The sequence below is a fragment of the Lissotriton helveticus genome, chromosome 8, assembly GCF_964261635.1.
Source record: "Lissotriton helveticus chromosome 8, aLisHel1.1, whole genome shotgun sequence".
Classification (NCBI taxonomy): domain Eukaryota; kingdom Metazoa; phylum Chordata; class Amphibia; order Caudata; family Salamandridae; genus Lissotriton; species Lissotriton helveticus.
In genome coordinates, this window is record NC_136069.1 from 992,263,735 (window position 1) to 992,280,664 (window position 16,930).

Consider the following 16,930-nt stretch of genomic DNA (forward strand, 5'->3'; position numbering starts at 1 on the left):
TTCCTTAGCTTTGTCTTTAAAGGATTTTGATGATGGCTGTGTCTTTTGTTCGCTGAAACCTTCAGAGGAATCATCGAAGTTGATGAAGTAACCAGATGCAGTTCTGTCAATTGTTCCAATTGGTTCAGGATTTTTGTTTCTTGCATTTTCACTTGGAACTTCATTGTAGATTGGTGTGTCTCTGCTAAATGTCTTTATTTGGGTTTTCAGAGGTCTGAGTTCTATTGCATTGTTGCATAGTCCTTGTTGTTCTTCTTTAGGCGTTTCGAATGTGATGAGCCTCTTTGTTAGGACCTCTGTACTGGTAGCAAACCTTGGTGTTCTGCTACTTATTGGGAGTCCACTTGGCCTGCTGTTTGTTATCGGCCACATGTTGTGGTTTTACCAGGTCGATGGATACAACTCGGTTCTCCTTTTTTCCAGCAAGTGGCGGTAGTACAACTGATCTTGTCCCTCTGACAGACAAGACAGGAACTGCTTTTCTGTAAGAAGGCCCAAATTCCTTCTTTACCGCGATCTTCTCCCTGACTAGATCCCCGACTTTTGGAATCCAGACAGGTCTTGCTGGGACAGGTGGTGATTCTTCAGTGGTTGTTGGCTGTTGTTTCAACTGTATGTTGCTCAGGTCTTTTCTTGTTTTGTTTAAGTCCTGCAAAATATCCAAACGGTCTTTGACATCAAAGGTTTTTTCTATTACCACTGAAGTCTGACTATCAAGGTCAGAGATCAACATCCTAGTTCCGAATAATAATTCGTACGGACTGAATCCCTTCAGAGAATTTCTTGGCAAGTTATTTAGACTACGTTGGACACTTATTAGATGTTTGACCCACCCAGCTCCCGAACCTAATGTCCTTTCCATTATAGATTGCTTTCTGCCTTGGTTTTTTCTTTACACCATCCCATACCCTCAGGAAGGAAGTGAGAAGATTCCCGCTGGGCTGTGCTCATTTGGCCATTCTTTCCCCCCCCAGGCTGGATTGCCTGAGTGAAAAAAATGGTCGAACGTAGCATGCTCTTAGCGTATATGCCATTTAGACTCGCAAATCTTGTATAACAGTCCGGACGTCAGCCGAGTGCTGTGGATCTACATTATAAGTGGAACTAGCCTGTGTATGTTAATCGCAAGCCATTCTTTTTGTTGGTAATATTATCTGCCTTGATACGACGAGGTATTAAACTGCTTCTCTCCCCACTGCGATCTCTGTTGCAGTTTGGGCAGTTTTTTACAAACATGGTGTAGTGCAGGCTCATGCCTGGCCACCAGTACCGTGATTGTAATTCTTCCAGAGAATCTTTTAATTTAAGGTGTCTGAGACCCTCGCCCATGTGTGCGTCTGCGATTAACAAGTGTCTCCTGTCCATGTTTGGAATCACTCTATCCCCCACTCCAGGGATTCGAGCAAAAGGGACGGAGTTTGCATCGATTATGTATGTATAATTGAGTGGATAGTTGATCGGTAACGCTGAGCAGTCGCCTTTTAATGACGTTTTCACCGCCAGCAATGTTTCACCGTCAATGTATTTTAATGTACGCTTTTTTCGATCTACGGGAGCCGGTTTACTGGCTGCCGCTGCGGCTGTTTCAGCCAATGAATTCCCTACAACGTGAACGCCATCACGTTGATGACTCAGTGAGTGTGTCACGTGAGTCTTTGGTAGTTCTTTTTTCAAAAGAGCTACTTGTTCCCAGAGCAGTCTCTGTTTTATTGGTGCATCTGTGTCATCTTTGTAACCGTTCTGAATCCATGTCTGCAAATCCTTGTTATATGCTTTGACGCAGAAATATGAATCTGACACTATAAGTGTCGGGAATTCGCGATCCGCATTACCTAGCGCCATTTTCAAAGCTATTATTTCAGTTTGTAGTTCTGAATTAGTTTCTACTGAGTGTGATTTTGTTAATAGAGGTCTTAGTTTACCTCCGCGCCACACTTCTTTTGTGATCTCACATGTGGGATTGTATGCATGTTCTCCCCAAACGGAGGGTTGAGCATGTCCGTCTGTATAGATTACACAGGCGTAATGTCGTAGAGGCAGAATGTCGATTGGCAGAGGATACGTCTTTTCATATTTTAGATTTTTTAATTCTTCTAGTTCTTAAAAGACTGTCAACCAGGCAATACTTGATAATTCATATCCTCCGTACTGGATTTTCAGATGGGCAATTCTGGATTTTTTGAAGTTGAATTTGTAACCCTCTGCAGCGAAACCAAGTATTATGGTGTTCACTCTTTTCAAGTGAGTCTCCAAGTCATCATCTGTTAAGTAAATGTCATCGACATAAGATAATGCTTCATCATCATATAGTTGTAGTAATTCTGTTACTCTCGCTGAGAATACCCCCGGGCTGTTCTTGTACCCCTGGGCTAACCGACAGAATTGTTTTTGAGTGCCATTTACTGAGAAAGCTGTTAAATATCTGCTCTCTGGTGCTATGTTTTGACAAAAGAATCCATTGGAGATGTCCAAGGTTGTTTTGTATTTTTTGCGCACTATGTTATTCATTAGTGCAGCACTGTGTGAGTTTTGCACTGCAAAAGTTTTGCAACATGTGTTAAGGTGTCGGTAATCCAAAACTAGGCGATATGAATTGTCTGGTTTGGAGACCGGAAACAAAGGATTGTTCATTTGTGAGGTGCAAGTTTCAATCACCCCCTGGTATTCTAGCTGATCTAGTATTTCATTTACTTGTTTTTTAGCTTCTTGCTTAATTGGGTACTGCCTTTGTGCAGTTGGTTGTGATTTTAACTGGATTTTGTGAGGAGGAGAATCCTCATCCCATCCTACATGATTTTTATATAAAGCAGGTGCTAAGGCCACTGCCCACTTTCTAGCAAGTGTATATTTTTTATGAATCGGCATTTGATTCGAGAAGGCAGGCATAATTACTTCTTCGCCATGAGGGCACTCCCTGACAAACTCTGGTGGCCAGTCTTTTTCAGCTAGAAGGATGTCATAACCCTTGGAGAGGTTATCCCAAAATAGTCCCCTTATTTTCCTAGTCTTATCTCCCTCTATACGTAATGTTATCTCGTATATTTTGTGGGGCTTGCTAACTCTGGTATCTGCAGTTTCCACTTGAAGGTATTCATTCGTGTCCACTGTCTCCAGATGATTCATAAGGACTTTGCGAGCTATGCTCACCTCTGCTGCGCTGTCTAGCATTGTCTGAGCCCACTCTCCGTTTTTCAGTTGTGTCCTCAGTATTCTCGGCATTGTTAACTACCTTGATACTGGCTACCTTCTTTTTTGGAAATTGTGATTTCTTTTTCAGTTGAGCAGGTTCCTTGTCTTTGGACTTGGCGTGCTCTTCTGATCGTCCTCTTCTTTCCGATTTCTGCGAGGAATTCTGAAAAGATTGAGAGGGACGTGTATCAATGTCTTGATATCTATCAGGTTTTTTAATATTATCCCTATTTCTAAGGTTATATCTATTCCCAGAGGGTTCACTCTGGGGTGACCTTTGTCTCGGGTTTGGAGATTTCTCTCTTCGCCTAGGAGACCTTCCTCTGGACTGGAATTTCTTTTCTTTAGGATTGGATTGTTTGTTCCCATCCCAGTTCTTTTTTGGTGAATTATTATTATTATTAAAAAACATTTTTTCTGGACTTGTAGTCAGTTGCGGTTTTACTGGTATTCCACCTAGACTATCTCTGCCTAGTTCTTCATAGGATTTTTCTATGATTCTGGCAATTTCAGCTGGTTGGTCTGCTATATCTGTCTCTTTTAACCTCTGGCGGATCGCCACGTTTGCTGCTTCACCTTTTATGTTGGCTAATAATATAGCCGAGACCTGCTTGAAGTCTTTCAGTAATTTCATACCAAGAGTTAAAGCAGGTTCTGGACCGTATTCATCTTGAATTTGTTTTAGCACATCTGGTATCACCGAAATGGATGGAACACCGTGCGTTTTTGTATAGATGGAAGCAAAGACTGTACCCCAAGTGTCACAGTCCTCAATGTGTGGTGCGATTCCCATTGGGAGACATATAGTCAGAATCCTGTGTTTTTCTAATGGGGTGGTGTCAGGAAACACCGCCTCTATTTGGGTAATTTTCTGTGCCAACCAGAATGGTATTTGTTCCCGTTTAGCTGGAACTTTACCTAGGCAGGATTGGATGTTCTGTGGTGTAATTTTATTTGTGTTCCCCTGGTGAGGGGTCAGCTGTGGTAGTTTAATCGCTGGCTGAATTGTTGAAGTCCGCATTACATACTGAACTAATTGTCTATGAATTTTTAGTAGTTGTTTTAGCTGTATTAACAGCTCTGCTGCAGGCATTCTTTCGATGTCTGGATGTGGTGTGTATCCGGCTAGGACCGGCCACGTTGCTCCTGGTCTTCCTAAAGGACCGAGCCTTGTAATGTGATTGTTATGTTTTAGGGCGCCATCAAATAAGAGCAAATGCTCTTGGAATTTGAGTGGTACTTCCACCTCCTCGAAAGGAGTGTACGTTTCAGGAGGTTCCTCTACTTTGTAATAGTGGAAGTACTTTGTTACAGCATTTGCTGCTGGAAAATGTATCCATGTATAGTATACCTCTGTCTGCCGATATTCGTGTGCCTCAATTACGAATATGACTGTGCCACCTCTAGGTGTCAGTCCATTTTCTATAAGTTTTAAGGTTATAGATCTCCTTTTGGCGACCTGGATGAGTATTATATCCGGGTCTGCTGTTTGCATGGTAGCATCAGCATCTGCTATTTCAGTAGCTAATCTAATTGCCTCTCTTTCATCATCACTCTCTGCCATTTTACAGACAGGATGGTATTATGTTTGTTTGCAGATCAGGTTTCTTATGGAAACAGAGATTAGATGCACAATATTCTGGAACTGTTTTATCCTTCAACGTTGACTAGACCAAGAACCATACATAGGAGTTCCCTCCTGCGAGGTTTTGGAGGATATAATAACCTTTCACCCACTCCAGACGTCTTTGGAGTATTTGGGAAAAGGGGTCTGAGTGAGAAAGCACGACTGAGTTACTCTAAATGTCTTACGTTAGTTTTATCGCCCTTTCCAAACGCGTTGGGCGCCATGTAGTGTAGCTCCTATTTTCCCAATAGGCTCTGCGCATTGGAATAGTACCTGCAGCAGTAAAGGCCTAGACCAGACGTTAACTAGGTCTACTACTGTCGATACTAGACTTAATTTTTGGGTTTGCCAGCTAAGCTCAGAGTTCGCTAGAAACTTTCTCGAATGTTCAAGGAAGGAATTAACTCCCCTGATTAGACAAGAAGGGATTTAGTTTCTGACAACCATAGAACATGACAACTTTGCTCTCCCCTAATCAAGAGTCAATCTCATGAGTCGTGTGAGCACAAGGCAATTATTTTACTCAGTCAGTACGTGCATTCTTAGTCTCATCAGAATGTAGAGAAAAGGAAGAGACGGGCGTGTTCAATAAAAGATGTTATTTATTGATCAGTCTCTTTTCTCGTACAAGAGAAATGGATCGATATTATTGCAATACTTATAGTTAAGTAAAGTGCATACATTAGAAGCAATAGTATAAAATAATACTGTAAAAACATTGATATGGTTTCTGAGCCATATGATGTTTAAAATGATTAAAATATATTTACATACACATATACATTTGACTAAACGTACTCAACTGGTGTTTCTAAATACGCCTACCCCGTGTACCTGACCTAAGTCTAATGCGTGGGCGGGAATAGAAAGTTACAGTTTAAGTTAAGTTTGTTTTTGCCAAGTGAATAACTAAAGAATTCTCTGTGAGGGGTTATTCAGTTCTGTACCTGGAAGTTAGGATGAATGAGGAATGGTATCTCTTTCTCTGCTCTCGATATTCCAGGCTGCCTGCGAGGGCTGCCCAGAAGCGCCGGTGCTGGGTCTCTCGGCTTGAGATAGCAGCGCGTCTCTCAGCGCGTCAGGAAGGCGGGGCTGCTGCCTGCGGGGTCTGCTTCTGCTCTCGGCTTCGGCAAGTATGGCTGCTCCGTCTTGTCACCACGCGTGTGTTTGCATAGGGCAAGGTCGGCAATATTTATACCTTAAAGGTGCCGAGATTGACGTAAGGATGGACATAGGTACGTCAATAAAGATGTCATACGACTTGCTCGTTAGCACATTCTTTTGCAAAAGTTCTCTGTGAAATCAAAACAATGGCCGCACGGATTTTCCAGGTTGTCATAGGTTTGATTTGTTATGAGAACGTCGTATGCCTTATCAGGGGCTGGAGGAATGTCGCTTGTCTAATTAGATCTCAAGCGTTATGACCTAATCAGATAACACGTTCCTGTGCCGTAGTGTGACTGCGTCAGATAACGGTATCTGCATCATGGGGGATTTCTTGCCTCATGGGCTGACTGTTAGTTAACTAGCTAGGTAGTTTAACCAGAATAGGGTCAGGAATAGGGGGATCGATTCAGGACCTATAGAAATACACGACAGTATCCGTGGGTGCCTTGGGGCTGTTTTCAACTGGTTCCAGTTGAACAGCCTCAAGTGCAACTCAGACAAATCCGAGATACTTTTTTTCGGTTGTCCATCTGATCCGGATTGGCATGGGTGGTGGCCCGCCGACATGTTCCCTCCAGCTCATTCATCCCAGTCAGCCAAGAACCTGGGAATTAAAATCGACAATGGGCTGACGCTCAAATCCCAGGTGCTGGCTCTTACAGGAACATGTTTTGGCATCCTCAGGATGCTCCGGAAGTTCTGTCCGTTGCTCTCTGAGGAACACAGGAGAATGACAGTTCAGGCCCTCATTGGATCCAGATTGGATTATTCTAACATCTTGTATCTTGGCCTCCCGGACTACCTATTACAACGTCTACAGGTGGCCCAGAATGCTGCCGCGCGAGCCATCTTTGGCCTCCATAGACGGGCCAGTGCCTCTAGCCTATTGCAAGCTCTACATTGACTCCCCATCCGGAAACGGATAGCATTCAAGGCTTTGACGCTGGCATACAAAGCTCTACATGCCATGGGAGCTCAATACCTGTAAAGGAGGCTGGCTTTTTACCACCCGGCACGATCCCTGAGATCGGAGTCCCTCTTCTTTGCGGGAGTCCCCCGAATAAAAAAAAGCCCGCATTGGAGGACGGTCATTTAGGCTGTTAGCTCCGCAGCTGTGGAACTCCTTACCTCTGTCCCTGCGTTCCATGCCTCATCTACTTGCGTTCAGGAAGGGCTTAAAAACTTGGCTCTTTACCTGCTAGAGACCTCCTGCCCTGTCTGGAATCGTGACTTTCTTGTTTTTATCTTTCTGTTATGTTCCGTTTGTCCCTTTCTAGGTCATGTAGTACAAAGCGCCGGGACACTCCTAGGAGTAGCCGCGCGCTATAGAAGACCTTTGTAACATAACATAACATAACAAAAGAAGGCAGGATATCAGGAATAAGGTAGTTAGGGCCAATCTCCCTTTCCGTTATACCCCATTTATACAATCACAGTGAGGCCTTTCACCCATAAAGAGTCATTTTAAATGTGGCTAATGTATGGCTTGTAAATTTAGTTCTGAAACGAAGAGGGTTGAACACGAACATGTGAAGATTGAATTGTGTGCCATTTCCAACTGCAATTTAAGTTGAGTAATTGATGCCAGGCAGACGCCACAGAAGGTCAAAGCACGGATACTTCAGCAACGCAGTGGGATCCACTGTGGGACCATTGGAGCCTCTCTTGTTGAACATTGCAAACAACATGGACATTCACTCGTTGACAAAGTGGCAGGTGTTAGAGATGCCCACACAGAATACAAAAGGGGGCAACAATCAAGAGAAACTGATGCCTCATGAACACAGATGGATTGAACGTTTGAAATCTATGGATAGAGGTCTCAATGTAAATGATGAATTGTGTCAACTTTCAAAAGTATAGTCTAGTTACCAGATTAACTATATTTATTGGCTTTTCAACTTGATGTTGTCAACATGTTTCTCCGTTTTATACCCTAACATTTTTGCATTTTTCAATGTCGTTTTATGCATGTTTGTTTTTTACTATATACCCATTATGCTCTTATCCACTCTATTGACCTCAGGTTCTAGTTGCTGTCACTATGAGACATATCACAGACTTCTTGTTGTCAATTTTCCACATTAGGGGTCTGTGAATTAACTGTATTCTCTCTTGTTTTAAAGTTTAAAGAGCTTTATTAAAGTATTTAAGAGCATAGGTATGATATACAACACTACTTATAAGGAGAAAGCAAAAAGTAACGAACTATATATCTAATAAAGAGGAATAAAGAAAACAATAAATCACCAGTAATATAAAGATATTCCAGAGAAGAAAAGCCATAGTAAAAAATTGTACCTAAAAGCAAAGTAGCATTTTATAATTTTTCAGAGGAGAGGAAAGAAACAGAAGAACGAGAGAAAGAAAAGAAGAATAAGGGAGGGAAGAAGAGAGAAAAGAAAGCAGAGAAAAAGGGAAAAAAAGGTAGAGTAGTATCTTCATCAAGTATCATATTAAAATTACAACAATACAATAAACATATTGATTCTTAGAAACAAAATAATAACTCACAGTGGTTGATAAACAAAGGAGCTATCATGATTACACCTTGCAGATGAGGATAAATAATTGGTAAGTGGAGACCAAAAGGCGTCCTTATGAATAAGTTGTTGAGAAGTGTTAGCTGAACCTCTATCCAGCCTATGATGGTAGCAAAGAAGATTCCAACAGGCAGAGAACGAAACCTTGGAGGCATCCTTCCAATTAGATGTGATTACCATAAAAGCAATAGCGATTAACAAGTCCACAAACATGCCAACCTTGCGAGATCCAAACCAGTTTGCTGAGTTACTTCCCAAAAATATGGCGTAAATATCAATGGGGAATTCAACAGAACATATGGAGGAAACTGAATCACACACTTTAGACCAAAACCTGGTGATACTAGGGCAAAGAAAAAAGGAATGCATTAAAGATCATGGGGTATTGTGACATGACCAACAGTTCGGAGAATAGGTTGGGTTATATTTGAAGAGTGTTAATGGAGTTAAAAATAGCCTTTGATAAAAATAATGAAGAGTCTGGGTTGTACTAGCAGTACATGAGGTGTGATGTATGCGTGTCCAGATAGAGTTCCATGTATTAACAGAAATTGTGTGTTGTAAATCAGTTTTCCATAAAAGCTCAACTTTACTTTTAGGACGGCTGGGAGAGGAAAAATGAAGGTATCTGTAAATATGAGAGGCTCGAATAGAGGGGGAAGTGGATAAAGCTTGAAACAGGGGGTCCTGAGAACGGAGGGGAGATCCGGAGAGGAGAGAAAGCTGATCCAGCAAGAGCAATCGTAACAAATTATATCTATGTAATGAGGAAGTAGGCAGATCAAAAGAGGATTGAACTTCTTGTAGGGAGAGAATATGGGAGTCCTGTATTAGATGTTTAACCAGGAAGATCCTTTTGGCAGCCCAGGCTTTCCAAAAAATAGTACGGTTTGACAGCTTAATAGATGTGTTGTGCCAGAGAGGAGAGTCTAGAAATATCTGCAACGAGCTGTGAGATTTACATTTAATGAGATGATAAGTTGAAATGAATTTTGAAATTGTTGGATAGTTAAAAGAGCTAGGGGGTGGGTAAAACTAGAAAACAAAGGCAAAGGAAAGGGGGAAATCAAAGAATCCTCCAGTCTATGCCAGACAGAAATTAGAGTTCTTTCCGTAGAGGATAAATACGGCAATACTTGACGATTTAAAAAGGAGGAGTGATACTGTTGGAAATTGGGAAAGTGAACACCTCCCCGATCCTTAGGAGCAGAGAGAAGGGCCTATGAAATACGAGCTTTTCTGACTGTTCCAAAGAAATTTACTCAAAGCTCCATTAAGTGTTTTAAAAAAATTCAATGGAAGTTTCACTGGTAACATGGACAAATAAAAGTTGATCACGGGGAGCAACATAATTTTAATTGTGGCCAGTCTGCCCCACTATGACAAAAAAAGTGGGGACCATCTACCATCATTTTGTTAACTTTAAAGAGAACCTCACCCAAATTAAATTGAATCGTTTTACCAATGGAAGCAAATAATATTAGTAGTGCTCCATTTAAAATCAATTCCTTCAAACATGTTCCTTAAACAATACTTGTTTAAAGGAAGCACTTCAGATTTGGAAAAATTCCGCTTATAACCGGACAAGGCGGCATCGGAAGAAAGAAGTGCAGTAAAGCAGGTAAAGATGTAGAAGGATCAGAAACATATAAAATAATATCATCCGCATAAGCAGTACATTTAATTTCAATAGATTTGTGCTGAAAACCTCGGAAGGTGGACGAGTGCCATAAGGAATGAAGAAATGATTCAAGGGAGAGGATAAAAAGTAATGGAGAAAGAGGAAATCCCTGACGGGTACCCCGTTGTAAAGGAAAATAAGAGTATTGAGAGACATTGGCAAAAACTGAAGTGGTTGGAAAAGAATATAGCAAAGTAATAGGAGACAGAATAGAGGTTCCAAAACCATGCCATTTAAGGGCACATATCATGAAGAGCCAATTAACGCGGTCAAAAGCTTTCTCTGCATCAAGGGTTATCAAGGGTTATAGCAGCTTAGATGCAAGATGCAAGATGGATAATGTTAAGGAAAGTTCTGGAATTCTCAGCAATAGTCCTACCCTTAGCAAAGCCCGTTTGCTCTAGACCAATCAAATCAGGTAGTACCTGATTAATGCGAAGGGCTAACACCTTGGCAAATAATTTGCAATCAAGATTAATCAATGATATAGGACGATAAGTGGCTCATCGGGACGGATCTTTACCTTTTTTGGGAATTAAACAAATCATAGCCTCGAGAAAAGAACCTCGAGCTTCACCATTACAAACAAAATGTTGAAAAAGAGATAAAAGATTGGGCAGAAGAATGGGAGCAAAGCAGGAATAGTATTCAGCAGTGAGACCATCAAGATTAGGGGCCTCATCTTTAGGCAACATAGATAAAGCCAATTTAATCTCAGAAAGAGATATATCTTTTTTCAAAACAGAAAAATCTGGAAGAGGGGAAGAGCGAGGGGGTAATGAGTTAAAAAAAGAGTCCAGATCTGCATCTGAAGGAGAAGATTTTGGAGTATTAAGGTGCTTATAGAATTCTGTGAAACAATTCAGTATCTCTTCGTCTATGTGAGGAATATCTTGATCATCAATAATTTTGACTATTCTCGAACTTTGGGATTTAATCTTCAAGTAGTTCGCCAGTAATTTACCTGCTCAATTACGTCCTCCGTAGAATTTAGAGTTAATTTTCAATAACGTCCCCGAGGCTTCTTCCGTAGACTTCCTATTAAAGTCAAGTTTTGCTTGAATCAAAGTCTTGAGGTCAGTATTTTTAGAAGAAAAATATGCATGTTCCAGTTCCTTAATAGAGGATAGCATAGCAGCTGATTCACTACGGTATTGTTTCCTTTTACCAGCTACGTAGTCTATAATGAAGCCTCTGGCTATTGGCTTGAACGCATCTCAAAGAGTATGAAAGGGCATATCTGGACTAGCATTGAGAAGAAAGAATTTGGAAACAAAATCTTTAAAGCATCCAAGAAAAGAAGAATCTTTAAGAAGGTAATTATTAAAATGCCAACGACAAGACTTAGAGGGTAAGGAAGAAAGATCAAGACTAATCAACACAGGGGCGTGATCGGAAATAAGAATAGAGCCAATCTCTGCATGCAGTAGGTTGGGAAGAAGTTGTGGACTTAGAAAAATATAATCAATTCTAGAGGTGGAGTTATGAGTGGGGGAATAAAATGTATATTCTAGACTGTCAGGATTATATATCCTCCAAGCGTCAACCAGGCACCTTGCACGGATAGTCCAAGAAAAAGTCTTTTGCGTTTTATTAGGAATATACTTAGAAGAGGATTTCCTGTCCGTGAAAGGGTCTATGACCTGATTACAATCACCGCCCAGTATGATATTAGAATCAGAGCATGCATGAAGGGTGAGTGACAAGGATTGCCAAAATTGTGAATCAATGCCAGTGGGGCCGTAAACATTAAGCAAAGAAATATGGGATCCATTAATAATAGTATGAAGAAGAAGCCAACGCCCATTTTCATCCTTCTCTTCTTTTTCTATTGTAAGGGACAGGGATTTATGAAAAAATATCACCACTCCATTTTTCCTGTCTTTAGATGGGGAACTATAAACATGAAATACCCATTGCTTTTTAAGGGAATTAACATCATTGTCATTAAGATGTGTCTTGTAACATTGCAATTTTAAATTGTAGCTTAGAAAGATGAGTAAGTACACATTGCTTTTTAACCAGGTTGCGTAATCCCTTAACATTCCACGAGATGATCCAAACATTATCATTCATTGCAAGGCAAAGGCATTAATACTAACAAGAGCATTACTAAATTCAATAAAACTGTAAAATGAATATGCAGAAAACCAAAAACTGTAAGGATAATGCAGTAGAAAACAAGCAGATGAGCATAAAAAGGAGTATAAAAAGGGGGGAAAAGAAGGATTGCAAAGAGAAGAGTAAGAAATGGTGAAGACACACGCAATTTTTTTTTATAAAGGCATCTAAAGATATTAAAACTAATGCATGTAAAGGGAAAAAGATACACAATGATAACCTTAAAGGGGGAAAAAAGAGTAGTAAACAGTGAAGATACATTCAAATAAAGAAAACAAGAGCGAAGAAAAACAAGTAAAACCAGAGGATAGGAAGGAAAGAGTAAAGGAGAGAATAAGAAGAGGAAAAAGAACAAAGAGGAAAGAATGAAAGAGTAAGAGGAATATAAGATAGAAAAAGAACACTTGACTAGCAGCCGAGAGGCTTCTGTCAAGAAGAATGGAATAAATATCCAGAGTAAAGTAAATGACATCAGGAGCGGGGAGCTGCAGTAGAGGACAGATGGCAAAACCACCCCGGAGACTGAGATCAAATGAATTTTCTAGATAGAAAAAATAACGAGAAAAGAAGAGAACAAATATATAATAACAAATAGGAAGTAACCAACTACATAAATTTAAATGAAACAATCGAACAACATCACCAAAATAGCAATGAAAGACTAAACACTTACCAGATATGAGGAGTAACAGTGAACCTTGGGCACAGGAGGAGGGGGCAGGAAGGAGGAAGACATCTGGGAATGGGTCAGCATAAAATGGAGAGCAACTACAAGAAGAAACAGAGAACAATTACTATAGGAAATGGCCACGGAAAGGGTTAGCAGGCCCTAATAACAAAGAACAACAGCGAAACTTGAATGACATCACCATGAAAAATGATGAACATCAGAACATTAAAATAAAAACATTAAACTGAAAAACAGATTACATAACGGATCAACAAGTTTCAAGACCCTCAAAAATCCATCTCTTCCCCGTTATGGCGAGAGATAAACTGTCTCAAGTCTTCAGGATGATCAAAGGAGTAGGACCTCTCTTTATAGGTAACCTTGAAGAAGCAAGGATGAACCAAACCATATCTGGCATTGATTGATTGAAGAGCCAGGCGAAGTGAAAGGAATTCCTTGCGATGAGCTGCAGTAGCACAGGACACATCTTGAGAGAAGAAAACTTTTTGACCAGACCACAACATCTGTTTTCTTGACTTTGCCGCTGTAAAAACCATTAACAATTCAGTGTATTCCAGAAATAAAACAATAATTCCTCTAGGACGACTGACTAACGATGAAGAAGGTAAACCTCCAGTTTTGGGGCCAACACAATGGGCATGTTGTAAATTAAGAGTTGTGCCATCTTTGAGACCAACAATCTTGGGAATGAATGAGTTTAAGAAGGCCAGCATATCAGACCCCTCCTCTGCTTCCGGAATAGCATTAATACGAAAATTGTTGCGTCTGTTTCAATTTTTCAAATCTTCTGTTTGCGCATTAAGGAGAACAATCTCCTTAGACATAGCTGCAACTTGAGGTGTCACATCCTGAGTATCGCTGATGCATTATTCCACAGCTGACACTCTGGAGTCCAAGTTAGACCACTTCTCGTCCAATCTATGAAGGGTGGCATTAGCGTCAATAACAAATGGTTTCAGTATCTTTATCTCCTCCATAAGATCTTCCATCGTTATAGATGGTGGTGACTTGGTAGGAGAATTAGAATCCTTCCTATTGCGCTTAATAGGAGTGACCGGATTAGGATCTTTACGAGAGGAAGTCATACTTGTTGAAGTGTTTTTCTGATCCGAAGAAGAAGGCTCCATGTAGCTGTATATATTAAAAGATTGGGAGCCACAAAAAGAGGCTTTGTAGAGAGCATAGAATAAAACGTGCAGTCACGGTCAAAATTGCTGTTCGCTGGAGAGAACAGGGATAAGAATGTTGTCAACGAGAAAAGCACTCAGAATATGAGGAGCCTGACTCAGTCATTAAGATGCTGTCTCACGAGATAAGCAAATGTGAAACAAACTCAATCGGTACATCATCCCAGTTGAACAAGCGTGTGAAGGCTGTGGTGCAGCAAGTAAATAAAGCAGTTCAAAGCATATTGTTAAAAATGAACACACCTTCATAAAGTTAGAATTCAGGGAGAGGAACGTAAATTAGGAGAATAACCAGCAGAGTTACACTGAGGCAGATCATATGTGAAAAGCCTTCACTCATGAATATAATGTAGAATCAAGTAATACAAAATAAAGCGCATAGAGTCATTCCATGAGGAGTGATATTACCCAAAAGTAATTGTGACATAAGGCAGGCATAAGGAGGGCCATTGAATAGTCAGAATACAGCCAAGTAGTGTTCAGGCAGAGTTACTATGCAGAGAACTGTCACTTAAGTTCAGATAATGCAGAGAACATAAAATGGTGGTCGCATTTAATAATTGAAACACTTCATAAAGCAGAGTTTAATTTCAAGATACTGGAGGCATAACTACTTTCGAAATTGGCTGGCCCCTATCATGCACAAAGAAATTGCAAGCATTGCAGGCAAAGCGGCTTACCTTTAGGGTGCTGGTTGCCGCGCTGAGGCAGATAGAGCAGAGAACACAAAATGGCGTTTGTGTTTTTATAAATGACGCGTGTCACTGAGCAAAATTAAATTTCAAAATGCGGGAGGCATATATACTGAAGAAATTACCTGGCCTCTGTCATCCTCTTAAAAGTTACATTCATTGCAGGCTAAGCAGCATAGCTTTAGGGCGCTGGTTGTCGTGCTGAAACAAATCAGCGAGAAACACAAGATGGCGGCTGCGGTCCACACATGGAGCGAGCCGCAAATCAAAGATAAATTTCTGTAGTTTGCAGGCTCACCGTGGCAGGAAAATAGTGTCCTTTGGTACAGCAGGCATTTCAATGGCAGAGAATATGCCCCAAAGTTGCTGCAGAAGTCTAAATCCGCTGTTCCTCGTTTGTTGCCTAGATCTCGGTCCGGAGCAAGATCAGCCAGCCGCCATCTCCATCGGCGCCAAAGCCACGCCCCCAACCACATTCTCTCTTTTAGTATGGTCATGTCACATATACTTTAGCCTGGATATTATATTTTCACAATGTACGTCAAAGAGGCTAGATTTATTTCTCATTGATTCACACTGCTTTCAGGATGTCACCCATCCTGTCCTTTTAACCTGGGACTCGCTTTCAGTCCGCTCTTTATTTTTCGTATTCTTATGTTGACTTGATCAAGTCCCCTTTTTTCTGAAAACAAGATCAATCATGTATAATATGTAGTTCTCACTCGGGCGCACTGTTTTAGTGTTTATGCCGGCTGCCTTTGTCTGGAGTGTTTGGTATGATCCCTTTTATGTACATTCCAACATTCCCAGTCCTCTTTCTATGAGTCTTACATTTACCTTGGCCTGATTGTGTTCTGTAATCCGAAGTAGAGGTTGATCTTACAGATCTAGGAGCTGTGACTTGCGCACATAGGTATGAACCCTTTAGTAACTCTCCTTGTATTTGGGATCACTGTGCCATTTGCCTTACCATGACCTCACTGTTTTGTTCACGCTTATTTTTTGGAAATTGCAATGGCGGTTCTTTTTACGCTACCCTTATTGTCCTCTTAAGTTGCAGGGAGGATTTATTCCCGCTCGCCTTTGGTAAACAGTTTATGCTTTTGCATCTGCATGGTTCTCTTATTAATTAACACCTATCTCAGACTGTGCATGTAGATTCATGAGCTCTAATTAATTCTTATTCCTAGTGATATGCACCTGTGGGAACCAATCAGTTTTTCTCTTTGTATAGGCAATCCATGTAGGACATTGATGGTTTCTTATGCTTTAGGCATTGACTTATATTTTGTCAGGTGAGCAGGACAATGCCTTTCATCCTAAGGATTATTCCTTTAGTCAATTTCTTTGCTCTATTCTGACAATTCCTATCTCTTTTCAAGTTGCTACTTCTGTCCAGAAGAAGACCCTGTTAAATTACTTCTTGGGGTCAAAACGTCGACTGTCATACCTTAATCATTTTTTCATTAATGATGGAACTTTTGAGAAACCCATTTTGATTTGTGTCATTTTATGGTTGCCTATTCTAAATGATTGTCCTGTTGGTTAAGACTATTTTGTGTCATGCATACTGTACATGTGTTGCACTATTTTATCACTTGTTTCCACTTTCATTGTGCCGTCACACCTAGCACCTCTTCACTGATTAGATAAATCACATTAATGAAGTAGCAATACCATTAATTAAATTGAAGTAATTCCCTAAAATGTGTTGTGATAGCTGGGTCCATTGACTTATATTTCCCTGCCAAGATGCCCAACTTTTTCAAAATAATTGCTTTTGAATTTTTTTTATATTTATCGCATTTCCCAATGGAACATAGATGTTCTCTATGCTGGACATCAAGAAGGGGTACCGCCAGTTAAAACTACATGAACAACCAAGCTGCATCACCACATTCACCACACACTTAGGGTTATTTCGCTACAAATGGCTTATCCTTTGTGTGCTGTCAGCAGCAGAAATTGCAGGATGCCATCCAATGTGTCATCAGCCCAGTCGTAAATGAACTAAACAAAAGATATGTTTTAG

The 16,930-nt window shown here is 40.6% G+C and overlaps 1 protein-coding gene across 2 annotated transcripts in view; it reads right to left on the reverse strand.

Moving 5' to 3' along the window:
* The window catches only part of TOMM70 (translocase of outer mitochondrial membrane 70), a 500,420-nt gene that overhangs the window by 478,384 nt on the left and 5,106 nt on the right, over positions 1 to 16,930 (reverse strand). For both annotated transcript variants that reach the window (XM_078657830.1, XM_078657831.1), the window contains exon 2: positions 13,002 to 13,096. In XM_078657830.1, the coding sequence (XP_078513956.1) occupies positions 13,002 to 13,082 (81 nt within the window). In that variant the 5' untranslated portion in view covers positions 13,083 to 13,096. The remainder of the gene's footprint in view (positions 1 to 13,001; positions 13,097 to 16,930) is intronic.